A 25,336-nucleotide genomic window follows, 5' to 3' on the forward strand; every position below is an offset into this window, starting at 1 on the left:
CGGGGGAGCAGGCCCTTCACCCTTCACCCTTCACCCTTCACCCCAGGGCTCGTCCCCCAGGAGCGAGAGCAACACCTTCCTGTCTGTACGATCTGTAACCCTCCGGGAGGCGCGCCCGCCTGGATCACCTATCCCTCCTCACTCAAGCCGCTCTGTTTTGCTTCTTATTTTTTTGGAGTTGGTTCCTCCCAGCCCCCCCGCTTTCCGGCCTCTCCTCGCGCTTTGACGGACAGCTCCACATTTTCTGCGAGACCCTTCGCGCTGCCGAAGGCGGCGGGTTGAATTTGTATAAAGAAGGGAGGGAGAGAGAGAGAGACACACACACCCACCCACAAGAGAGAGGGAAAAAACACAGAGAGAGAGAGAAAGAGAAAAGGCGAGAGAAGAAGGAAAACAAGGCTGGGCGAAAGAAGTCGGGAAGGCGAGAGGGGACAAAAGCAGAACCAGCACCAAGCGGACGGGGCTCCGAGGACGCGGGACGCGGGTTCGGCTGCTGCTCAGTTAGGTGGGTGACTCGGCTCGGACGTGTTGAGAGGTGACAGCCGCGGCGTGGACCCGCTGGTGGGCACGGGCACGCCGTCTCCCCCCCCGTGGACAAGTCTGTTTCCAGTTGTTTTGTTGTTTTGATGTTTAAATTCACGGGGGGGGTTGTGTGTGTGCCCGAACCAGCTGTTTATATGGGGGGGTGCATCCGCCGCTGCACAGGTTTTGAATAATAAAACGACGTATTTGGTTGTTTTCTTTTGTGTGTGTCCTTTCGGGTGGGATGTGTCGGGCCGGATTTCACTCGTGTCTTGGCGACCCGGGTGGGTTTGGTCGTGAATGTGTCTCCAGGGGCGATCGGGCGCTGCGCTCGTATTGATGTTTGTTTTTCCCAAACTCACTTGCACGTCGTGTCGTTGCCCCTCGTTCACCGGGGGCATCCGACAGCAACGACAGTCGCGACCTCCCCGCGCTGTCAGATCGCGACTGTGGCTACACACACACCTCGCAGGCTGCCCCCGGGCCAAAACACTCGCGACAGCGGCGTGCGTGTCCGAGGTTGTGCCGAGGAGCTGCGCGCCTTCGCCCTGTGTGTGTGGGGGGGTGTGGGTGGGTGGTGCGCTCACGTTCAGTCTCCGGGGCAAGAGAAGCCCCACAGACAGGGCGCCGTGGGGGACTGGACGCGCGGGACATGCGTGGAAAAGGACGCGAGGCGGTCTGCGGGGAACTTTTTTTGGTGGGTGGGGGAGAGGCGAGTTCGACGCTTGACCATATGTACATCGGAGTGAATCGTCTGTGTGTGTGTGTGTGTCGGGGGGAGGTGTCCCGTCCCGTCCCGTCCCAATGCGTACCCCTTCTCTGTCAACCCCACTCGTGAGCTTTTAACGTTGATCGTTATTTCCTCTACGCCGCTTGCATAACCCACGCCAGGGAAAGGTGTGTTTTTCTCTCTGAGTTCCCAGTCAAGTGGCGCACACTGTGTTTGCTGGCCAGAGAGGGAGGGAGGGAGAGAGAGAGAGCGGGTTGGGTTAGTCCCTCCCGGGTGGGCATGTGAGCGCCTCTCGCGATTTTGTTTTCAATTTCAATGTCAAAAGAGGGTGTTTCCGAGCAGATCGAGGTGGAAAAGAGAACCTACACCTCTAGGGGGAAATATATATTCGCAGCGTATCTCAAGCCTGTAAAGAAGGGCCTGCGTGGAAGGGGATTTTAGCAATGCAAAAACAACAACAACAACAAATTGGTTGCACTATTTAGTAAAATGGCTACTAGTACCAGTCACTGTTGCGAGTGTAGTACGTGATTGTTCCGTGCACTAGAAAAAGGTAAGTTGGTTTTTTGAATAGGTGGGAGCTGAGGAGGTGATCAGTGGACTGTAGATCTCCAGGTGTCAGTGTGAAGAGTGTGGAGGAGGTGATCAGTAGACTGTAGATCTCCGGGTGTCAGTGTGATCAGGAGGGTGGAGGTGATCAGTGGACTGTAGATCTCCGGGTGTCAGTGTGATCAGGAGTGTGGAGGAGGTGATCAGTGGACTGTAGATCTCCGGGTGTCAGTGTGATCAGGAGGGTGGAGGTGATCAGTAGACAGTAGATCTCCAGGTGTCAGTGTGATCAGGAGTGTGGAGGAGGTGATCAGTAGACAGTAGATCTCCAGGTGTCAGTGTGAACAGGAGTGTGGAGGAGGTGATCAGTGGACTGTAGATCTCCAGGTGTCAGTGTGATCAGGAGTGTGGAGGAGGTGATCAGTAGAGTGTAGATCTCCAGGTGTCAGTGTGATCAGGAGTGTAGAGGAGGTGATCAGTAGACAGTAGATCTCCAGGTGTCAGTGTGATCAGGAGGGTGGAGGTGATCAGTAGACAGTAGATCTCCAGGTGTCAGTGTGATCAGGAGTGTGGAGGAGGTGATCAGTAGACAGTAGATCTCCAGGTGTCAGTGTGAACAGGAGTGTGGAGGAGGTGATCAGTAGACAGTAGATCTCCAGGTGTCAGTGTGATCAGGAGTGTGGAGGAGGTGATCAGTAGACAGTAGATCTCCAGGTGTCAGTGTGAAGAGGGTGGAGGAGGTGATCAGTGGACTGTAGATCTCCGGGTGTCAGTGTGATCAGGAGTGTGGAGGAGGTGATCAGTAGAGTGTAGATCTCCGGGTGTCAGTGTGATCAGGAGTGTGGAGGAGGTGATCAGTAGAGTGTAGATCTCCAGGTGTCAGTGTGAACAGGAGGGTGGAGGTGATCAGTGGACTGTAGATCTCCAGGTGTCAGTGTGATCAGGAGTGTGGAGGTGATCAGTAGACAGTAGATCTCCAGGTGTCAGTGTGATCAGGAGTGTGGAGGAGGTGATCAGTAGAGTGTAGATCTCCAGGTGTCAGTGTGATCAGGAGTGTGGAGGAGGTGATCAGTAGAGTGTAGATCTCCAGGTGTCAGTGTGATCAGGAGTGTGGAGGTGATCAGTAGACAGTAGATCTCCAGGTGTCAGTGTGATCAGGAGTGTGGAGGAGGTGATCAGTAGAGTGTAGATCTCCAGGTGTCAGTGTGATCAGGAGTGTGGAGGAGGTGATCAGTAGAGTGTAGATCTCCAGGTGTCAGTGTGATCAGGAGTGTGGAGGTGATCAGTAGACAGTAGATCTCCAGGTGTCAGTGTGATCAGGAGTGTGGAGGAGGTGATCAGTGGACTGTAGATCTCCAGGTGTCAGTGTGATCAGGAGTGTGGAGGAGGTGATCAGTAAACTGTAGATCTCCAGGTGTCAGTGTGATCAGGAGTGTGGAGGAGGTGATCAGTAGAGTGTAGATCTCCAGGTGTCAGTGTGAACAGGAGTGTGGAGGAGGTGATCAGTAGACTGTAGATCTCCGGGTGTCAGTGTGATCAGGAGGGTGGAGGTGATCAGTGGACTGTAGATCTCCGGGTGTCAGTGTGATCAGGAGTGTGGAGGAGGTGATCAGTGGACTGTAGATCTCCAGGTGTCAGTGTGATCAGGAGTGTGGAGGAGGTGATCAGTAGACTGTAGATCTCCGGGTGTCAGTGTGATCAGGAGTGTGGAGGAGGTGATCAGTAGAGTGTAGATCTCCAGGTGTCAGTGTGATCAGGAGTGTGGAGGAGGTGATCAGTAGAGTGTAGATCTCCAGGTGTCAGTGTGATCAGGAGTGTGGAGGAGGTGATCAGTAGAGTGTAGATCTCCAGGTGTCAGTGTGAACAGGAGGGTGGAGGAGGTGATCAGTAGACTGTAGGTCTCCAGTGGGTAGGGGTCAATTGAGTCGTCAGACGTGGTACCATAACCTTTGACCTGAGGCCAGACACTTGAAACAAAACCTCAGTCACCCTCATGACCCTGTGTATGGCCCTTGACCCTGGGTGCATTTCAGCTGCAGTTTTTACCAGTAGAGAGACTACGCTTGGCAGCGCAGCAGAAGTGCATCTGTATTGTATACCTCATATACCCTCTACACCTGTGCCCTGTACACATACTCTGTACACATACCCTGTATACAGGCCCTGTACACAGGCCCTGTACCTCACGTGGGCCCTGTACACATACCCTGTACACAGGCCCTGTACCTCACCTGTACCCTGTACACATACCCTGTACACAGGCCCTGTACCTCACCTGTACCCTGTACACATACCCTGTACACAGGCGTATGGGTCTAGAGTACCTATGAACTGCGAAGAAGGTTTCTTTCCCCGATCGATGGATGAAGTTGTGTGGCAGTTAGCCTTGCCGCCTGGCAGCGCTGATTCTCCTCCTGGGGTGCTGTCTGTGTGGAGTTTGCACGTTCTGCCCCCCCTCCTGTGTTCACATTGGTTTGCTCCCTCAGTCCAAAGACTTAATTGGCTTAATTGGCTTAATTGGCTGCTGGGAAAAGCACCCCCCCGGTGTGAGGGTGTGTGTGCGCCCTGCGATGGACTGGTGTCCCGTCCCGGGTGAACCCCGCCCTGAGCCCGCTGCCTGCTGGGATAGGCTCTGGCTCTCCCGCGGCCGTCGGTTTCAAGTAGCAGGCGGAAAACGGCGGGGTGGTTGGACGGAGCTTTGCTCATTGAGGTGGCCGTAGTGTTTCAAAGTGTGAAGGGCCTTTCTGTGGCCAGCAGTGCGCCGACAGGATTCATCAAAATGCTAACGATAATATAGCGCCTTTAAAGGTGGCCTCTCAAAGTGCAAAGGAGCGTTGCTCTGACATGGCAGGGGACTTACGCCCCTCGTACCAGAGCGAGCCGGGGGTGAGCCAGCCGGGGCGTCCTCTCGCGATCCGGCTGCTCCGCTTGTGGTGACGGGAGTCACCGGGCAGCCTGCCGTCCTGCAGGGAGGGGGCAGGGGCAGTCGGCAGACAGAAGGGGGAACTGGGCTGCCGCTGTCTTCTGTCTGGAGACAGCAGAGCTCTCAATGACCCCGCCACCCCTCTCTGTGATCTCCTCTCTCTCACTGTGTCTCCTGTCCTGCTGTGTGTGTTTATTACTGAGGGATTCTCTGTGATCTCCTCTCTCTCACTGTGTCTCCTGTTCTCTTGTGTGTGTTTATTACTGAGGGATTCTCTGTGATCTCCTCTCTCTCACTGTGTCTCCTGTTCTCTTGTGTGTGTTTATTACTGAGGGATTCTCTGTGATCTCCTCTCTCTCGCTGTGTCTCCTGTTCTCTTGTGTGTGTTTATTACTGAGGGATTCTCTGTGATCTCCTCTCTCTCGCTGTGTCTCCTGTCCTCTTGTGTGCATTAATTACTGAAGGACTGAATCGTCTCTCTCACTGTGTCTCCTGTCCTGTTGTGTGTGTTTATTATTGAGGGATCACTTTTTTTCTCCTCTCTCTCTCACAGTGTCTCCTGTCCTGCTGTGTATGTTTATTACTGAGGGATTCTCTGTGATCTCCTCTGTCTCACTGTGTCTCCTCTTGTCCTCTTGTGTGCGTTAATTACTGAAGGACTGAATCTTCTCTCTCACTCTGTCTCCTGTTGTGTTGTGTATTTATTACTGAGGGATTCTCTGTCATCTCCTCTCTCTCACTGTGTCTCCTGTCCTGTTGCTTGTCATTGTAGCTGAGCTGCACTGAGACCTCACTGATCTGTTGGTTGACTGTTGGCCAGTGATTGTGAGCAGGGGTGGCTTCTCTAAGCTAGCGGGAGGGTGGCTTTTCCGGATCTGAGGAAGTGTGCTTCCCTGTCCGCTGTGCGGTCAGGCGGCTCGCTCCGAGCAGTGTGAAGGACAGGGGGGGCATGTCCAGAGCTCTGCATGGAGAGCACTCGCAGAAGCACAGCCCCCTCCCTGCACAGGCGCAGATCAGGGCCGGTCGTGGCCCACTCCCCGTCTCCTTCACACCCAGACGGTGCTAAGTGCTGCTGGTCTCTGCCTGGGAGCCTGGGAGCATCCCCACACAACCTGTCCTGGGATTGCAAACTGCTGAGGAGCTGGGCTCTCCAATAACCTTTGACCTGTCGTGTAAATGGTACTGATCCGCTGGCTCTGATTCGCTGGGAGTAATGTTCACTTATACGGGTTCACTGGTACTGTGGTATTGATAGCTTGTAGTGACACGGATACCAAGTCTCTGACACTCCTAGTAATACTGGTACCTGTAGTGATACTGACACTGCTAGTAATACCGGTACCTGTACTGATACTGACACTGCTAGTAATACTGATACCTGTACTGACACTGACACTCCTAGTTATACTGATACTGACACTGGTAGTAATACTGATACCTGTACAGACACACTGACTGACTGGACACTCCAGTACATTAACACTGCACTGAGAGAGAGGGGTTCATACAGACACACTGACTGACTGGACACTCCAGTACATTAACACTGCACTGAGAGAGAGGGGTTCATACAGACACACTGACTGACTGGACACTCCAGTACATTAACACTGCACTGAGAGAGAGGGGTTCATACAGACACACTGACTGACTGGACACTCCAGTACATTAACACTGCACTGAGAGAGAGGGGTTCATACAGACACACTGACTGGGACGATCTAACGATCTACCTCCTCTGACAGCCACTGGCCTTCCTGCGCTCTGGGGGGTGTTGAAGAGGAACTCTGCCAGCTGGCTGCACCTGATAGTGGCTCCTTCATGTTATCAGCTGAATTGTTAGCTTGTGTTTCCAAACTGAACAGTCCTGTTTTAAATGTTTGCTATTTTGTGTTCTTAGCCAAGAACCATGTTTTTGTAGATTTTTTTTTCTGTTGCTGGACCTGCTATTGTGTTCCTTGTGTACATTTAAAATATAGTTGTAGTTGATTAAAGCTGTCTCTAACATGTAATCTGTTTATTAGGATCTCGTGATTTGAATTAGGCTCTCAGAGTAGTCAATTCATTGTTATCGAGACTCCCATTGCAACGCAGTCAGATCCACTCCAGGTTTTACAGTGGTTGCGCAGAGCTGTTAATATGACTCCTGTTGTCATGAGCTCTTCTATAGCAGGAGTTTCCAAGCTCCTCTCCTGGAGACAGGAGATGTTCTAACAATATCAAACATGTTTGCTTTCAAGCTTTGTCAGCGCAAGTCCTACAACGTGCAGCTCATGAAACCTGAATCTCCACTTGCTTTTTGCACTAGACCATGTCTGGTGAACCTGGAGGTGGAGTAGTGGACAGTTAAATATAGCTGAGTGAACAGTCTTATTCCTGACACTAGTAACTGTAAGGAGTTGCTCTAGAAAAGCCTTATTCCTGACACTAGAGACTGTAAGGGGTTGCTCTAGAAAAGCCTTATTCTTGACACTAGTAACTGTAAGGAGTTGCTCTAGAAAAGCCTTATTTTTGACACAAGTGACTGTAAGGGGTTGCTCTAGAAAAGCCTTATTCCTGACACAAGTGACTGTAGGGTTGCTCTAGAAAAGCCTCATTCCTGACAGTGGTAACGGTGAGGGGTTGCTCTAGAAAAGCCTTATTCCTGACACTAGTGACTGGAAGGGGTTGCTCTAGAATGCTCTAGCCCCGACACCAGTGACGGTAAGGGGTTGCTCTAGAACGCTCCAGTCCTGACACTAGTGACTGTAAGGGGTTGCTCTAGAACGCTCTAGCCCTGACACTAGTGACTGTAAGGGGTTGCTCTAGAACGCTCTAGCCCTGACACTAGTGACTGTAAGGGTTTTCTCTAGAACGCTCTAGCCCTGACACTAGTGACTGTAAGGGGTTGCTCTAGAACGCTCCAGTCCTGACACTAGTGACTGTAAGGGTTTTCTCTAGAACGCTCTAGCCCTGACACTAGTGACGGTAAGGGGTTGCTCTAGAACGCTCTAGTCCTGACACTAGTGACTGTAAGGGTTTTCTCTAGAACGCTCTAGCCCTGACACTAGTGACTGTAAGGGGTTGCTCTAGAACGCTCTAGTCCTGACACTAGTGACTGTAAGGGTTTTCTCTAGAACGCTCTAGCCCTGACACTAGTGACGGTAAGGGGTTGCTCCTGAACCGAACGGTCTGGTCCTGTGACTCCCCTGCTGTAGCCCAGCCTCCTCCCTGTGCTCCGGGACGGAGTGGGGCTGGGGCCGGGAGCTCTCTCGGGCTGTGCTGCCGCCGGCGGTCCTCGCTGGCTCTGCGTCCGTGCCGCGGTCTGGGCCAAGCCCCTGTTGCCGTCTGCGCTCGCTGTCCGTGACATTGCGTTGTCATGACACAGCCCCCCAAAACAGACTTGAAGTCGGAATGTGAGCGGGTCCTTTTACAATCTCTTGCGCAGTCCCATCATGCCTGTTCTTGTGTGTATTTTTATAGAGCGGGCGTGTCTGCTCGGGGCGTGCATCTTTGTGTTTGTGTGAGTGTGTGTGCCGGTGTTCATCTCTGTGGCTCCTCTGTGTCTATCTCTCTGTGCAGGTTTCTTCTGTGTGACTTTATGTCTCTGTTTGCATGTCTCGATGCGTGTTTTTCTCTTGGGGTGTGTGTGTGTTTGTACCTTTGTGTGAATGAATATGACTTTGAACTTGGTGTGTGCGAGAGCTGGTGTCTCCTTGAGTGTGCGAGTGTGCAGGAGAGCTGGTGTTTCTTTGTGTGTGCGAGTGTACGAGAGTGCAGGAGAGCTGGTGTTTCTTTGTGTGTACGAGTGTACGAGTGTGCAGGAGAGCTGGTGTTTCTTTGTGTGTACGAGTGTGCAGGAGAGCTGGTGTTTCTTTGTGTGTGCGAGTGTACGAGTGTGCAGGAGAGCTGGTGTTTCTTTGTGTGTGCGAGTGTACGAGTGTGCAGGAGAGCTGGTGTTTCTTTGTGTGTGCGCGTGTACGAGTGTGCAGGAGAGCTGGTGTTTCTTTGTGTGTACGAGTGTGCAGGAGAGCTGGTGTTTCTTTGTGTGTACGAGTGTGCAGGAGAGCTGGTGTTTCTTTGTGTGTACGAGTGTGCAGGAGAGCTGGTGTTTCTTTGTGTGTGCGCGTGTACGAGTGTGCAGGAGAGCTGGTGTTTCTTTGTGTGTACGAGTGTGCAGGAGAGCTGGTGTTTCCTTGTGTGTACGAGTGTGCAGGAGAGCTGGTGTTTCTTTATGTGTACGAGTGTGCAGGAAAGCTGGTGTTTCTTTGTGTGTACGAGTGTGCAGGAGAGCTGGTGTTTCTTTGTGTGTGCGAGTGTACGAGTGTGCAGGAGAGCTGGTGTTTCTTTGTGTGTACGAGTGTGCAGGAGAGCTGGTGTTTCTTTGTGTGTGCGAGTGTACGAGTGTGCAGGAGAGCTGGTGTTTCTTTGTGTGTACGAGTGTGCAGGAGAGCTGGTGTTTCTTTGTGTGTACGAGTGTGCAGGAGAGCTGGTGTTTCTTTGTGTGTGCGCGTGTACGAGTGTGCAGGAGAGCTGGTGTTTCTTTGTGTGTACGAGTGTGCAGGAGAGCTGGTGTTTCTTTGTGTGTACGAGTGTGCAGGAGAGCTGGTGTTTCTTTATGTGTACGAGTGTGCAGGAGAGCTGGTGTTTCTTTGTGTGTGCGAGTGTGCAGGAGAGCTGGTGTCTCCTGATTCAAGCCCAGCTGAACTCTGGGTAAATAGCGAAACTGGTACAGGGAGCCTGAAGGAAAATGATGTTTAGAGTGAAAGAAAGAGAGGAAGGGAGGAGATAAAGAGCTGAGAGGGAGGGAGGGAGGAGGAGCGGACCAGAGAGAGCCAGAGAAAGGTCACTATTAGTTATTCTGCTCAGGTCTGACTGCAGGTGCCGAGTCTCTCTGTCAGAGAAGGACTGTTCTCCCTCTCTCCTCTCCCTCCCTGTCTGCGTGTGTGAGTCATGCTGCCTGGCCGTGCTGTCTGAATCACGGGAGACAAGTGAGGGAGGGCCACAGGGAGAGGGAGCGTCTGTACCTGGTCCCTGATGTCTATCAGGCTTCGTTCTGCATCTATTTCTGTCGGCATTGTGATTTATTTACTTCCTCCTTTTCCCCGGGTGGCGTGCATCAGAGGTGGAACCGGGGTCGACAGTAAAGCTCATTTTGATGTGATCCGTGAGGTGGTGGGAAAGAGGGGAGGGATCCGGGTGGCTTTTAAATCCTTTTGTAAAGAGGCATGGATCAGCCGGTTGCCAGTAGTCTGATAAACACTCTTTTGGTGCGACCCAGCCCTCCCCCCCCCTCAGTGGGGAATATCCCTGACATGTTTCTCTGAGATCAACGCTGGCAGAGGCAAGGACACAACACCAAGCACGGAGAGGAGCACACCCTAACACAACCGTCCCCCGTAGCCCTTGCCTTTCCCTTTAACTTTGAAATGGTGTGTCTCTCTTTCTCCCTTCTGCTCTAAATTTTTCCCCTTGTCCTCACAAAATTGCACAGCTTTAGTGGCACGACTGGTACTAAAGCAGTCACCACAACTGGGGACAGTGACTTGTTACTTATTATTGGAGAGTTTCTCTCTCTCTCTTCCCCTGGTTGTGATGGGCCGTATCTGCATTGAGTTTCTCATTGAGGACGGTTTGGGATTCTGTGAAGTGTGGGGATTCTAGCACAGTAGGACAGAGGATGTGTCATTATGGAAGAGAATGGCTGATCCCTGAGTATTTCTTACTCTATAGCATGAAGTGGGACCTTAGTCTGTCCCCTCTGGACAGCCAGGTCTGTGTCTGTGTCCAGTTTCTGTGTCCAGGCTGTGGTCACTGAGCCTGTCCTCTCTGGGCAGCCAGGTCTGTCTGTGTCCAGTTTCTGTGTCCAGGCTGTGGTCACGGAGCCTGTCCTCTCTGGGCAGCCAGGTCTGTCTGTGTCCAGTTTCTGTGTCCAGGTTGTGGTCATGGAGCCTGTCCTCTCTGGGCAGCCAGGTCTGTCTGTGTCCAGTGTCTGTGTCCAGGCTGTGGTCACTGAGCCTGTCCTCTCTGGACAGCCAGGTCTGCCTGTGTCCAGTGTCTGTGTCCAGTGTCTGTGTCCAGTGTCTGTGTCCAGGCTGTGGTCACTGAGCCTGTCCTCTCTGGACAGCCAGGTCTGTGTCCAGTTTCTGTGTCCAGGGTCCAGTTTCTGTTCCTCATCATGGCCTGCCTGTTCTTCAGCTCTGGGACTCGGGAGAGAGCTGCGATGGCTCAGGGTGGGAGGGAGGAGGACAGCGAGAACAATGGAGAGAGAGAGAGAGCAGCGATCCGTGTGGCTCTGAACCTCAGGGGACCGGCTCTTCGTGTCGGAAAGAGGAAGTGATGAGTCACTGCGGCCTCTCCTCCTCTTCCCATCTGTCGGCTCCCTCCTCCTCCTCCTCGCTGGCTCGCTCTCCATCGTTCACACGTCTCCTTCCGTCTCTCACACCCTTCGCCCGTCCCCCCGGCGCATTGCGCCACACGGAGAGCGCGTCCAGGAAACCAGGCGCCCGGGCTGTTAATCATGAAGTGCTCAGGACTGTAGAGGAAGGAGCAATAAAATACAGCTGACACCTGGTCCTGCAGCTCACGGACGCCAGCCAGCCTCAGGACAGCACGAGCGATACTGCTCACCCATCAGCACTCGCACACTCAACACAGACACCAGCTGACACACAAACTGGACACAGGCAGACCTGACTGCCCAGAGAGGACTGGCTCAGGGACCACAGCATGGACACAGAAACTGGACACGGGCAGACCTGGCTGCCCAGAGAGGACAGGCTCAGTGACCACAGCCTGGACACAGAAACTGGACACAGGCAGACCTATCTGTCCAGAGAGGACAGGCTCAGTGACCACAGCCTGGACACAGAAACTGGACACAGACACAGACCTGGCTGTCCAGAGAGGACAGGCTCAGTGACCACAGCCTGGACACAGAAACTGGACACAAGCAGACCTGGCTGCCCAGAGAGGACAGGCTCAGTGACCACAGCCTGGACACAGAAACTGGACACAAGCAGACCTGGCTGCCCAGAGAGGACAGGCTCAGTGACCACAGCCTGGACACAGAAACTGGACACAAGCAGACCTATCTGTCCAGAGAGGACAGGCTCAGTGACCACAGCCTGGACACAGAAACTGGACACAGGCAGACCTGGCTGCCCAGAGAGGACTGGCTCAGTGACCACAGCCTGGACACAGAAACTGGACAAAGGCAGACCTGGCTGCCCAGAGAGGACTGGCTCAGTGACCACAGCCTGGACACAGAAACTGGACACAAGCAGACCTATCTGTCCAGAGAGGACAGGCTCAGTGACCACAGCCTGGGCACACAAACTGGACACAAGCAGACCTGGCTGCCCAGAGAGGACAGGCTCAGTGACCACAGCCTGGACACAGAAACTGGACACAGGCAGACCTGGCTGCCCAGAGAGGACAGGCTCAGTGACCACAGCCTGGACACAGAAACTGGACACGGGGAGACCTGGCTGTCCAGAGAGGACTGGCTGTGCTCCCACTACCAAAAGAGGAGCAGAGACCCTCCTATTGTCTTATCTTATTGTTATATATGTCTGTAAATAACTCTATGATTTTTATTGCTATGGCAACACTAATTCATCGGTTAGGGAAATAAAGCCTGTTGAATTAAATAATTTCTTTTCTTTCCTGACTGTGAGAGTACAGGGACAGCAGTGACACTAGTAGTGTCTACAGTACAGTCAGGTGGACACTGTGTGTGATATGGTGAGCTCAGGGTGAGTGTGAGAGGAGAGGGACAGCAGTGACACAAGTAGTGTCTACAGTACAGTCAGGTGTGAAAGTGTGCGTGTGATGGTGAGCTCAGGGTGAGTGTGAGAGGAGAGACTGCAGTGACACTAGTAGTGTCTACAGTACAGTAAGGTGTGACACTGTGTGTGTGCTGGTGAGCTCAGGGTAAGTGTGAGAGGAGAGACAGCAGTGACACTAGTAGTGTCTACAGTCCAGTCAGGTGTGACACTGTGCGTGTGATGGTGAGCTCAGGGTGAGTGTGAGAGGAGAGGGACAGCAGTGACACTAGTAGTGTCTATAGTACAGTCAGGTGTGACAGTGTGTGTGTGATGGTGAGCTCAGGGTGAGTGTGAGAGGAGAGACAGCAGTGACACTAGTAGTGTCTACAGTACAGCCAGGTGTGATAGTGTGTGTGCTGGTGAGCTCAGGGTGAGTGTGAGAGGAGAGGGACAGTAGTGACACTAGTAGTGTCTACACTGTAGTCAGGTGTGACAGTGTGTGTGTGTGCTGGTGAGTTCAGGGTAAGTATGAGAGGAGAGGGACAGCAGTGACACTCGTAGTGTCTACAGTACAGTCAGGTGTGACAGTGTGTGTGTGCTGGTGAGCTCAGGGTGAGTGTGAGAGGAGAGGGACAGCAGTGACACTAGTAGTGTCTACAGTACAGTCAGGTGTGACAGTGTGTGTGTGTGCTGGCGAGTTCAGGGTGAGTGTGAGAGGAGAGGGACAGCAGTGACACTAGTAGTGTCTATAGTACACGCAGGTGTGCGCTGGGGATTTCAGGGTAAGACTGCAACAGTGCAATTACAGATCAGATGCTGACCATCATAACCCCACAGGCCTTGTTGTGCAGGGTCTAGAGGAGTGCAGAGCCTCCTGGGTCTTCCTGGGTTCGTCCAGCTCTAGGGTTTTGAAACGCTGGAAGCACCATTGCTGTATGGTAGCCCGCAGTGCGAGTGACAGGAGGTACAGGGTGTACAGGGTGGGACGGCGACGGGGACGGATTTTACACGTTTCAGGGCCTGCAGGGACCCCGGGGCTGGGTGTCAGTCCAGGAAAGCCCCCCTCTGTAGCAGCTCTCCCGCCTGGTAAAGGCCAGTCTCCGCTCGGTTATTTTAGGAGCTCTGGGGCTCATATTACTCCTCTCTTCAGCCTTCCACTCATTCTCTTCTTCCCTCCCTCTCTCTCGGACACTCCTTCTCCTGGCTCCTCTCTCTCACTTGCACACTCTCTCTCACCTCCACACTCTCTCTGACCCCACTCTCTCCTCTCTCTCACCTCCACACTCTCCTCTCTCTCACCTCCACACTCTCCTTTCTCACCTCCACACTCTCCTCTCTCACCCCCACACTCTCCTCTCTCTCACCTCCACACTCTCCTCTCTCTCACCTCCACACTCTCCTCTCTCACCCCCACACTCTCCTCTCTCTCACCCCCACACTCTCCTCTCTCTCACCTCCACACTCTCCTCTCTCTCACCTCCACACTCTCCTCTCTCTCACCTCCACACTCTCCTCTCTCTCACCTCCACACTCTCCTCTCTCTGACCCCCACACTCTCCTCTCTCTGACCCCCACACTCTCCTCTCTCTGACCCCCACACTCTCCTCTCTCTCACTTGCACACTCTCTCTGACCCCCACACTCTCCTCTCTCTCTGACCCCACACTCTCCTCTCTCTCACCTCCACACTCTCCTCTCTCTGACCCCCACACTCTCCTCTCTCTGACCCCCACACTCTCCTCTCTCTGACCCCCACACTCTCCTCTCTCTCACCTCCACACTCTCCTCTCTCTCACCTCCACACTCTCCTCTCTCACCTCCACACTCTCCTCTCTGACCCCCACACTCTCCTCTCTCTGACCCCCACACTCTCTCTGACCCTCACACTCTCCTCTCTCTCACCTCCACACTCTCTCTGACCCCCACACTCTCCTCTCTCTGACCCCCACACTCTCCTCTCTCTGACCCCACACTCTCCTCTCTCTGACCCCCACACTCTCCTCTCTCTGACCCCACACTCTCCTCTCTCTGACCCCCACACTCTCTCTGACCCCCACACTCTCCTCTCTCTGACCCCCACTCTCTCCTCTCTCACCTCCACACTCTCTCTGACCCCCACACTCTCCTCTCTCTCACCTCCACACTCTCCTCTCTCTCACCTCCACACTCTCCTCTCTCTCACCTCCACACTCTCCTCTCTGACCCCCACACTCTCCTCTCTGACCCCCACACTCTCCTCTCTCTGACCCCCACACTCTCTCTGACCCTCACACTCTCCTCTCTCTCACCTCCACACTCTCTCTGACCCCCACACTCTCTCTGACCCCCACACTCTCCTCTCTCTGACCCCCACACTCTCCTCTCTCTGACCCCACACTCTCCTCTCTCTGACCCCCACACTCTCCTCTCTCTGACCCCCACACTCTCCTCTCTCTGACCCCACACTCTCCTCTCTCTGACCCCCACACTCTCTCTGACCCCCACACTCTCCTCTCTCTGACCCCCACTCTCTCCTCTCTCACCTCCACACTCTCTCTGACCCCCACACTCTCCTCTCTCACTTGCACACTCTCTCTGACCCCACTCTCTCCTCTCTCACCTCCACACTCTCTCTCACCTCCACACTCTCCTCTTCTCTTTCTCTTTTCTCCTCTCTCCTCTCTCTCTCTCCTGTCTCCGACCTGTCCGCCTGTAGGTCCCAGTGTGCGTTCGGTGCCCGTGGGCCTGTGAGTCCGTGTGCAGGGTTGACTCCACTGTCTGTCCGCAGTGCTGTAACCCAGTGCGGTTATTCATGATGAGTGCAGCAGGAGCTCTTGACAGGAGCTGTGTCTCCTGTCCTGTTGTGTGTGTTTATTACTGAGGGCTTCTCTGTGCTCTCCTCTCTCTCACTGTCTCCTGTCCTGTTGTGTGTGTTTATTACTGAGGGCTTCTCTGTGCTCTCCTCTCTCTCACTGTGTCTCCTGTCCTGTTGTGTGTGTGTATAACTGAGGGATTCTCTGTGCTCTCTCTCACTGTGTCTCCTGTCCTGTTGTGTGTGTGTATTACTGAGGGATTCTCTGTGCTCTCCTCTCTCTCACTGTGTCTCCTGTTCTGTTGTGTGTTTATTACTGAGGGATTCTCTGTGCTCTCTCTCACTGTGTCTCCTGTCCTGTTGTGTGTATTACTGAGGGCTTCTCTGTGCTCTCTCTCACTGTGTCTCCTGTCCTGTTGTGTGTATTACTGAGGGCTTCTCTGTGCTCTCTCTCACTGTGTCTCCTGTCCTGTTGTGTGTTTATTACTGAGGGATTCTCTGTGTTCTCGTGTCCTAGATTGGTCGTGTTGTGGCCTCTGGGCTGTCAGGAGCCCGTTCCTCTTTATTGAAGTTCGTCATTGAATAATCAGACACCCCCATGGGAGGCCTGAAAAATCCCTGTTTTAATTAAGCGACGGCTCGTTAATGAACTGCCAGACAGGCGCGGCTTTGCGCTGTTTCTCCCCCCCTCATGCGCACACACTCCCCCAGGGAAATCTGGAACAGCTCTGGAAAAATGTGCCAAGTTCAATGCCAGCAGACCGGAAGAGTCACGGAAAAATCGAAGGAAGAGAACAAACTGGTCGGAACAGGCTGGCAACGCCGGGCGGAGGCGTTTGGGAAGGGCGAAATCATGGAGAGGGGATTCGGATCGGCCCGAGCGGTGACCGTGCCGATCCGGGGGTGGATCCTCTCCGGGTTCCGTGGGGGTAAAAATTGGGATTTTTGGGAGGGCACAGAAGGAGACATGCTTTCGGGTTTGACTGGTCGCAGGCCCGGCTGGGCCTGTCACGGGAAAGCGTCACGGAGCCCCTGGCGCGCAAGGGTCTGTGCGGTTCTCTGCCTCCTTGTCGGGGGGCAGAGAGGTGTGTGCAGCGAGCGGTCTCGCTCCGGGCCGCAGGAAGTGCGATCCACCCGGGAGGCCACAGGGGGGCGCCGTTTCTCCACGGGACGCCCTCTTTGACTATTCCGTCCCCGTCCCTGGCCAGTTGCGCGCCCCTCCCCTCCACTGTCGGGGTCACAGTCAGGCTGTGTCGGGGATAGAACCAGCTGAGAGGCCAATGATCGGGGGGGGATCGGAGGGGAGTTCTGGGGGGGGGGGGCCCAGGCCTGACCGGTGACATGTCCCGTCTCGGACAAGCTGACCCCACTGTGGGGTTCAGACCTCTTGAGATGGACCTCCAAGGAAATGCCGCTACGCCCTGTCGTGCGCCTCGCGGCCCCGAGTTCGAGACCGAGACCTTGATCGAACCCCCCCTTCCCCACCAAGACGTGCAGGTGGGGTTCGACTCGTCTCTCCGAAATGCCCGTTTTTGGTGGCGGTAGTGGGATCTTTTCCAGTGTAGCCAGTGCTGTCTGTGGGAATGGGCTTCTCCACTGGCCGAGTGGCCCGTTCTGTCTTCGGCCCGGTCTGCTCTGGACTGCTGTGACAGGGGTCACCCCTCCCCTCTCCCCTCTGCCCCCAAAGATCTGAAACTGCGTTCTGCGCCAGCGGAGTTTGATTCGTTGATCGTGTGACCGATTGGTAGCCTGACCGAGACTGAGATTTGTCTTGACGGCGTCATTCCTGTTCCTCCGCAGCTGGCTTGTCGTGACCGAGTCGCCATGACGACGGAACTGCAGGAAATCGCCATCACCGAGGAGAAGCCTTTGCTTCCGGGTCAGGCGGATCCTGCCAAGGTGAGGAGAGGTCACCGGGGGCTCGCTCGTGTTCTGACGTCTGGGAGGAGTGTTTTACTGTCTGTGCGTGTCTGGATGTGTCTGTGCGTGTGCAGGAGCCGGTTAGCTCAGTTGGTTAGAGAGTGGGGCTAATAACGCCAAGGTTGCGGGTTTGATCCTAGTATGGGCCACCGTCTCACCTTCGGCCAGAGTGGTAGCACTGTGGCTAAGGATCTGCGCCTGTGGCCGGAAGGTTGTCGGTTTAAATCCTGCGGCTGGCAGAGGAAGCCCTTAAGCCCCTGAAGCCCTGAACCCCAGCTGCTCCAGGGGCGCTGTATAAATGGCCGACCCTGCGCTCTGACCCCCAGCTTCTCTCACCCTGTCTGTGTGTCTCATGGAGAGCAAGCTGGGGTCTGCAAAAAAGACACATCCCTAATGCAAGAAATTGTATATGGCCAATAAAGTGATCTGATCTTATGTATGCGTGTCTGTGTGTGTCCGTGTGTGTCCTGTGGGGTCTGGTTTCCTGTGTGAGTCTCCGACACAGAATCCAGTCTTTGCCAGCAGTGCCGGCAGGAACTGAGGCCCACATTAAGGATCTAAAGGAATCCGACAGCTGGGCAAACAGAGAGAGGTTTGTAGGGATGTAGTGCCACCTTGTGGGAGCAGTACACAATAGCACCCGGATACAAATCCTGAAAGCCCTGTTTTTAGATCCTGGGTAGGCTTTTCACAGAGGGTGGTGGGGGTGTGGAACAAGCTGCCCAACCATGTTGTTGAAGCCGATACCCTGGCTTCTTTTACGGACCTGCTGGGATTGATTTGCTACTGTGTGCTAGATGGACTGCACGGTCTCTTTTTTGTAATGTTCTTATCGATATGTCAGATTATCAGATTTGATGGGTATAAAATTGTTAACTGTTGTATTTCTTAAATGTTTTTTTTTTTAAGTAGGCTACCTGTGCATTTATTTATTAAAATAATTTTCACCTTTCTATTTGAAATATAGAGCTATATATTAGCATGGCTCCTTGGCCTTAAACTTGGCCTTGGCTCCTTAAACCCAGTTTATACACACAGGAATGTTTTGCCAGCAGCTCTATCCCCCTGCAACTCCCACCTGGCAGCCCCACTGGAGCTCAGCAGGTGTGAGTCTGGTCAGTACCTGGATGGGAGACTCCTGGGAAAGCTGAGGTTGTTGCTGGAAGAGGTGTTAGTGGGGCCAGCAGGGGGCGCTCACCCTGCGGTCTGTGTGGGTCCTAATGCACAAGTATAGTGACGGGGACACTAGACTGTAAAAAGGTGCCATCCTTCCCAGTTTTGTGTAATCCTGATCTCAGATTTTCCTGGGGGGGGAGGAGCGATTGATATTGTAGAGCCTCCCTCTCATGGCGTAGAGATCCCCACGTGTCCCCCCTGCCAGCTGAAATCTCGTCTCTCCCGTTCTCTTGTGCAGGATGCAGAACTGGCTGCCAGGATCCTCCTAGACCAGGGCCAGGTAGGTGCGCCCTCTAGTGGTTTGGACTGGGATGTACTCCCTGCAAATTACAGCTGGGAAGAGAGCGCCGAGCTGCAGTAGGAGATGACGCTGATCCTGAGTTTTTTTCCACTAGGGCCCATGTCTGATTGCCTTGCATTTTGTTCTGAATGCTCTCGTTTCATTTTATTTGCTTTTTATGGCATTTGTTTCTTCTTCATCATTACGTAAAGCGTTTGGAAGGGCGCCATGCAAGTAACAGTTATTTCCTTCCTGGTCACTTCGGCGGTCATGAATCTGATCCGTGTCGATGGCGACTAGCGGACTGTGTCGAAGGTCCTGGTCGGGCCAAGAGCCGGAAGCTCTTGTTAAACACCCGGCCCGCGGTTGCTGTCAGACTCCGCGTCGGACCTCTCTGTGGAGTGCTCGCGAAAATCCCCGCGAAACTTTCCGCCGTAGGCACCGTTGGGGTCCGACGGAGTCGCCCATCTCTTTTCGCTGCCGGGCTTTCGCAGTCGGCGCCCTCGCGGGTTCTCCTGGGCCCTCGTGGCGTGTGGCAGGCGAGACCGGGCGTGTGGGCCAGCGGTACGGTCATTGTGGGCGCCGCTGCAGAGTGTCACCCCCCAACTCAATTTGGGGAGTGCCCGCTGTCTTCACCGGGAGAGAGAGAGAGAGAAAGGGCACACCCAGGCCGATGAGCCCCACCCATTTCCTCCCCTGTGGGAGATCCCAGTCACAGTCGGCTAACGCCCGAGCTCGCGCGCACATTTACCGGGGTGCTGAGAGCCCGGTCAGAGCCCCGAGAGGCCGGTCTGTGCGTGTGTCGCTCGTAGGAGGGGGTTGTGGGTGTTCGGGACGAGCCGCTGAGCGGTGCGCCTCCCTCTCCCCCCCCCTCTCTCAGGAGCACAGCATCGAGACGCCCTACGGCCTGCTGCACGTCACCCTGCACGGCTCGGGAAAGACCCGGCGCCCTGCCATCCTCACCTTCCACGACGTGGGGCTGGACCGTGAGTATCCTGTCCTCTGGACTGCCCACACTGCTTTCTACTGGACTGCCCACACTGCTGTATACTGGACTGTCCACACTGCTGTATACTGGACCGTCCACACTGCTGTATACTGGACTTCCTACTGGACTGTCCACACTGCTTTCTACTGGACTGCCTACTGGACTGCCCACACTGCTGTATAATGGTATACAGTTCTGCAATAACAGTATACTCGCACTCGTACAGTAGTCCTGTATTTACAGTGCTCACACTCACACAGTAGTCCAGTATTGACAGTGGGCTCACACTCATACAGTAGTGCTGTATTGACGGTGTGCTCACACTCATACAGTAGTGCTGTATTGACAGTACACTCACACATACAGTAGTGCTGTATTTACAGTGTGCTCACACTCATACAGTAGTGCTGTATTGACAGTACACTTACACTCATACAGTAGTGCTGTATTGGCAGTGTGCTCACACTCATACAGTAGTGCTGTATTGACAGTGGGCTCACGCTCGTACAGTAGTCCTGTATTGACAGTGTGCTCACACTCATACAGTAGTGCTGTATTTACAGTACACTCACGCTTGTACAGTAGTGCTGTATTTACAGTGTGCTCACACTCATACAGTAGTGCTGTATTGACAGTGGGCTCACGCTCGTACAGTAGTCCTGTATTGACAGTGTGCTCACACTCATACAGTAGTGCTGTATTTACAGTGTGCTCACACTCATACAGTAGTGCTGTATTGACAGTACACTCACGCTTGTACAGTAGTGCTGTATTTACAGTGTGCTCACACTCATACAGTAGTGCTGTTTTGACAGTGGGCTCACGCTTGTACAGTAGTCCTGTATTGACAGTGTGCTCACGCTCATACAGTAGTGCTGTATTGACAGTGTGCTCACGCTCATACAGTAGTGCTGTATTGACAGTACGCTCACGCTTGTACAGTAGTGCTGTATTTACAGTGTGCTCACACTCATACAGTAGTGCTGTATTGACAGTGGGCTCACGCTCGTACAGTAGTCCTGTATTGACAGTGTGCTCACACTCATACAGTAGTGCTGTATTTACAGTGTGCTCACACTCATACAGTAGTGCTGTATTGACAGTACACTCACGCTTGTACAGTAGTGCTGTATTGACAGTGTGCTCACACTCATACAGTAGTGCTGTATTTACAGTGTGCTCACACTCATACAGTAGTGCTGTTTTGACAGTGGGCTCACGCTCGTACAGTAGTCCTGTATTGACAGTGTGCTCACACTCATACAGTAGTGCTGTATTGACAGTACACTCACGCTTGTACAGTAGTGCTGTATTTACAGTGCTCAGACTGTTGATCGTGGTGTTCTCAGCTCTGTACTGTCTTCTTCCCCAGACAAGAGCTGTTTCAGCTCTCTCTTCCACTTCGAGGAGATGCAGGAGATCGTGAAGAACTTCGCAGTGTGTCACATCGACGCTCCGGGACAGGAGGAGGAGGCAGCTGCCTTCCCCGTGGGGTCAGTCCGGGGTTCGAGGGGGTGCCCAGAGCGTCGGCGACAGTCTTGTACTCGTGTGTGCCGTCGTGGGCAGTCAGGGTGTTGATGTGGTCATTTTGTTGACAGGTATCAGTACCCCTCAATGGACCAGCTGGCTGAAATGATCCCCTGTGTTCTGCAGTACTTCAAGTGAGTCTCTCTTTGTGTTTCTGTCTTTTATTTTTCTGCCTGGTCTACTCTGTTTTATATTGTAATGTCCAGTCAGTCAGTGTGTCTGTATTAACCCCTCTCTCTCAGTGCAGTGTTAATGTACTGGAGTGTCCAGTCAGTGTGTCTGTATGAATCCCTCTCTCTCAGTGCAGTGTTAATGTACTGGAGTGTCCAGTCAGTCAGTGTGTCTGTATGAACCCCTCTCTCTCAGTGCAGTGTTAATGTACTGGAGTGTCCAGTCAGTCAGTGTGTCTGTATGAACCCCTCTCTCTCAGTGCAGTGTTAATGTACTGGAGTGTCCAGTCAGTGTGTCTGTATGAACCCCTTTCTCTCAGTGCAGTGTTAATGTACTGGAGTGTCCAGTCAGTCAGTGTGTCTGTATGAACCCCTCTCTCTCAGTGCAGTGTTAATGTACTGGAGTGTCCAGTCAGTCAGTGTGTCTGTATGAACCCCTCTCTCTCAGTGCAGTGTTAATGTACTGGAGTGTCCAGTCAGTCAGTGTGTCTGTATGAACCCCTCTCTCTCAGTGCAGTGTTAATGTACTGGAGTGTCCAGTCAGTGTGTCTGTATGAACCCCTTTCTCTCAGTGCAGTGTTAATGTACTGGAGTGTCCAGTCAGTCAGTGTGTCTGTATGAACCCCTCTCTCTCAGTGCAGTGTTAGTGTACTGGAGTGTCCAGTCAGTGTGTCTGTATGAACCCCTCTCTCTCAGTGCAGTGTTAATGTACTGGAGTGTCCAGTCAGTGTGTCTGTATGAACCCCTCTCTCTCAGTGCAGTGTTAATGTACTGGAGTGTCCAGTCAGTGTGTCTGTATTAACCCCTCTCTCTCTGACAGTTTCCGCAGTGTTATTGGAATAGGGGTGGGCGCTGGGGCCTATGTCCTGTCCAGGTTTACGGTGAGTGAAGATCAGACTCAGCCCCTCTGCCCGTCGGCACCAACACGCTCACACATCCACACTCGCCCTGCGCACACAGTCACCCTCGTCGGTTCAGTGTGTCCGTCAGCACGTCACGCACACCTGTTCTTAACTGCCCGTCCCCTCCCCTCCCTCCCCAGCTGAACTGCCCGGACTCGGTGGAGGGGCTTGTGCTCATCAACATAGACCCCAACGCCAAGGGCTGGATAGACTGGGCCGCACACAAGGTCAGAGGTCATTTCCTCCATGCCGGTTGAACGGAGGTGGTCTGTACCAACAGACACGTCCTGCCGTTGCAGACTGTAGCAGACAGCGTTGCTGGCTGTTTGTAAGCTCGTGCCTGTCTGACCTCTGACCTCTGATCTCCCTCTCTCCCTCCAGCTGACCACCCTGACCTTCTCCCTGACGGAGCAGATTGTGAACCACCTCTTCAGCCAGGTGAGAGTATGAGGGAGGGAGAGGTGCAGGTGGGAGCTGGTGGGGTATTTTCTCACACTAGCAGGATTGTTTTACCCTACCTGGTGGAAACAGTCCTGTTCCAAAAGGGGCTAGTCCCAGTACAGAAGAACAGTCCTGTTCCTAAAGGGGCTACAGTCCCAGTACAGTAGGACAGTCCTGTTAGAGTAGGGGCTACAGTTTCAGTACAGAAGAACAATCCTGTTCCGAAAGGGGCTACAGTCCCAGTACAGTAGGACAGTCCTGTTAGAGTAGGGGCTACAGTCCAGTACAGTAGAACAGTCCTGTTAGAGTAGGGGCTGCAGTCCCAGTACAGGAGAACAGTCCTGTTACAGTAGGAGCTGCAGTCCCAGTACAGTAGAACAGTCCTGTTAGAGTAGGGGCTACAGTCCAGTACAGGAGAACAGTCTGTTACAATAGGAGCTACAATCCCAGTACAGGAGAACAGTCTGTTACAATAGGAGCTACAGTCCAGTACAGTAGACCAGTCCTGTTACAATAGGAGCTACAGTCCAGTACAGTAGAACAGTCCTGTTACAATAGGAGCTACAGTCCAGTACAGGAGAACAGTCCTGTTACAATAGGAGCTACAGTCCAGTACAGTAGAACAGTCCTGTTACAATAGGAGCTACAGTCCAGTACAGTAGAACAGTCTGTTACAATAGGAGCTACAGTCCAGTACAGTAGAACAGTCCTGTTACAATAGGAGCTACAGTCCAGTACAGTAGAACAGTCCTGTTACAATAGGAGCTACAGTCCAGTACAGTAGAACAGTCCTGTTACAATCTCTGAAACATTGTACAATATTACATTTGTACATCTGGTACATGAGTCAAAATTCTTCCCTAGTCATCACTGAAGACTCTTTCTCATCACTGAAGTTATGTCCTCATCACTCAAGTTCTACATTCTTGAAAACGTGTGCCTCTCTGTTTGTCTCGTGTGTGTGTGTGCAGGAGGAGCTGTCTGCGAACACAGAGCTGGTGCAGTCCAACAGACAGAGGATCTCCAGCGCCCCCAACCTGTACAACTTCGAGCTGTTCTGGAAGAGCTTCAACAGGTCAGCCTGCGCTTCCCACGTCTCCCCACTGGAGGGAGACAGAGCCCGCGGCCGCCCGCGGCGCGGTGTTTCACAGCACAGGACTCGCCGTGACGTCTCGCCTGAGAGCACGTCCAATTTCACGACTGCAGCTGCTGAATCTCGCTGCCTTTTCTGTCCTAGAGGGCGTCAAATTATACGACCAGCAATCGTAGGCGGTGACTCATTACGCGATTCCCCTCACGACTGACATCACGGTTCCGAATCTCGCGCTGCGCCGCAAAAGTCCCGCGAGGTCGCCTCGTTTTGGCAGCCTATCCACGTGGAGCACCCCGGAATAAGAGGGGGAGCCCCGCACGACAGTAAACACGCAACAGACACCAAACGACAAATACGAAACATCGAACAGACATCTGTGCCGGCCCCGAAGATAGCCGAGCCTCTCCCCCCATCCAAGTCCAGAGATCCCTGTTGGCGTGATTATTCCATTCAATTCAATTACTTTTTATATAGCGCCTTTCACAACAAGGTTGCCCCAAGGCGCTTGACAACGATTACAGTGTTGCCAAAGCACGTCGAGTCAATACAGCGTGTACAGACGAATACGTCGCAGTACAGCCCAGAACACTCGCTTCCCCTCTGTCCTCCGCAACTGTCGCAGACACGAGAGCCCGCCCCTACGACCCGCGAGTTCGGTCTTGTCGGAGGGGCTATTAAGAGCTGGGGGTGCGGTAACGAGCACCCTGCCACACTCTCCCCGCCTCGCTGCGATTTTCTTCCAATGATGTCATTGAAAATCCTAGGAAAAGTCGTGCAGCGTGACGCCGGCCTAATCCATACCATGTGAGACATCGGGGGATCTTGGGAAATGGAGACATTGAAGCTTAATATTTACTATTCAGTTGCAGGGCCAGTCAGGTGAGGATCAGTTTAGCAATTGCAGCCAAAAGTGAAACACGAGTCAGATCGGAGATCCGTTAATGGGCTCGGCAGGAGGAGGCCTGCTAACGTCCACTCCCAGAACGCACTGCACACTAACGTGTCCATTCGGACCTGACCTGCTGATCTTAAGGTTTGGATCAGAGCTCTGCGCTGCGGTCCTCACCCCCTAGTAACGCAGAATCTTGCTCTCTCTCTCTCTCTCCCTCCCGCCCTGGGGCAGTCGTCGAGACCTGGACATTGAACGTAGCTCCAACACTCTGAAGTAAGTGGCCTTGCTCCTGACGTTTGTGGCTGTTTGGTTGCTTTGCGTTTTCGCCCGTGTTTGTGTCTGTGTCTCTTCTCCACTGGCTCTTTCTGGTCTCCAGTAGCCTCTCTCTCAAATTCAAGTCCGAAGATCCTTGTTCACATGATTACAGTGTTGCCAAAGCATTTAGAGTCAATACAGTGTGTACAGACAAATACTTCACAGTACGTTACATACAGCATAAAACACATAGAGCACAGAAGCAGAGACAGAACTGCACTTGTCTACTTTCTACTGTTATACTGCACCGTGGATTTGAGGATTATAGTAGGATCGGGAGCGGTTCCCATTCTGTCAGTAATAGGAATTCTGGGATTAGATTTGTTATTTTAGGGAAGAGTGTTTGTCTAATCCTCAGATTCTCTCAGTG

The 25,336-nt window shown here is 53.2% G+C and overlaps 1 protein-coding gene across 1 annotated transcript in view; it reads left to right on the plus strand.

Moving 5' to 3' along the window:
- The first annotated feature begins 205 nt into the window (after positions 1-205).
- Positions 206-25,336, plus strand: part of ndrg2 (NDRG family member 2) — a 31,629-nt gene continuing 6,498 nt past the window's right edge. The window contains exons 1-11 of the mRNA XM_069188610.1: positions 206-505; positions 17,063-17,161; positions 18,597-18,638; positions 19,519-19,624; positions 20,999-21,119; positions 21,225-21,287; positions 22,144-22,204; positions 22,366-22,452; positions 22,607-22,663; positions 23,638-23,741; positions 24,883-24,924. Of these exons, the coding sequence (XP_069044711.1) occupies positions 17,087-17,161; positions 18,597-18,638; positions 19,519-19,624; positions 20,999-21,119; positions 21,225-21,287; positions 22,144-22,204; positions 22,366-22,452; positions 22,607-22,663; positions 23,638-23,741; positions 24,883-24,924 (758 nt within the window). The 5' untranslated portion in view covers positions 206-505; positions 17,063-17,086. The remainder of the gene's footprint in view (positions 506-17,062; positions 17,162-18,596; positions 18,639-19,518; positions 19,625-20,998; positions 21,120-21,224; positions 21,288-22,143; positions 22,205-22,365; positions 22,453-22,606; positions 22,664-23,637; positions 23,742-24,882; positions 24,925-25,336) is intronic.

Source organism: Lepisosteus oculatus, chromosome 4, assembly GCF_040954835.1.
Source record: "Lepisosteus oculatus isolate fLepOcu1 chromosome 4, fLepOcu1.hap2, whole genome shotgun sequence".
Taxonomy (NCBI): Eukaryota; Metazoa; Chordata; class Actinopteri; order Semionotiformes; family Lepisosteidae; genus Lepisosteus; species Lepisosteus oculatus.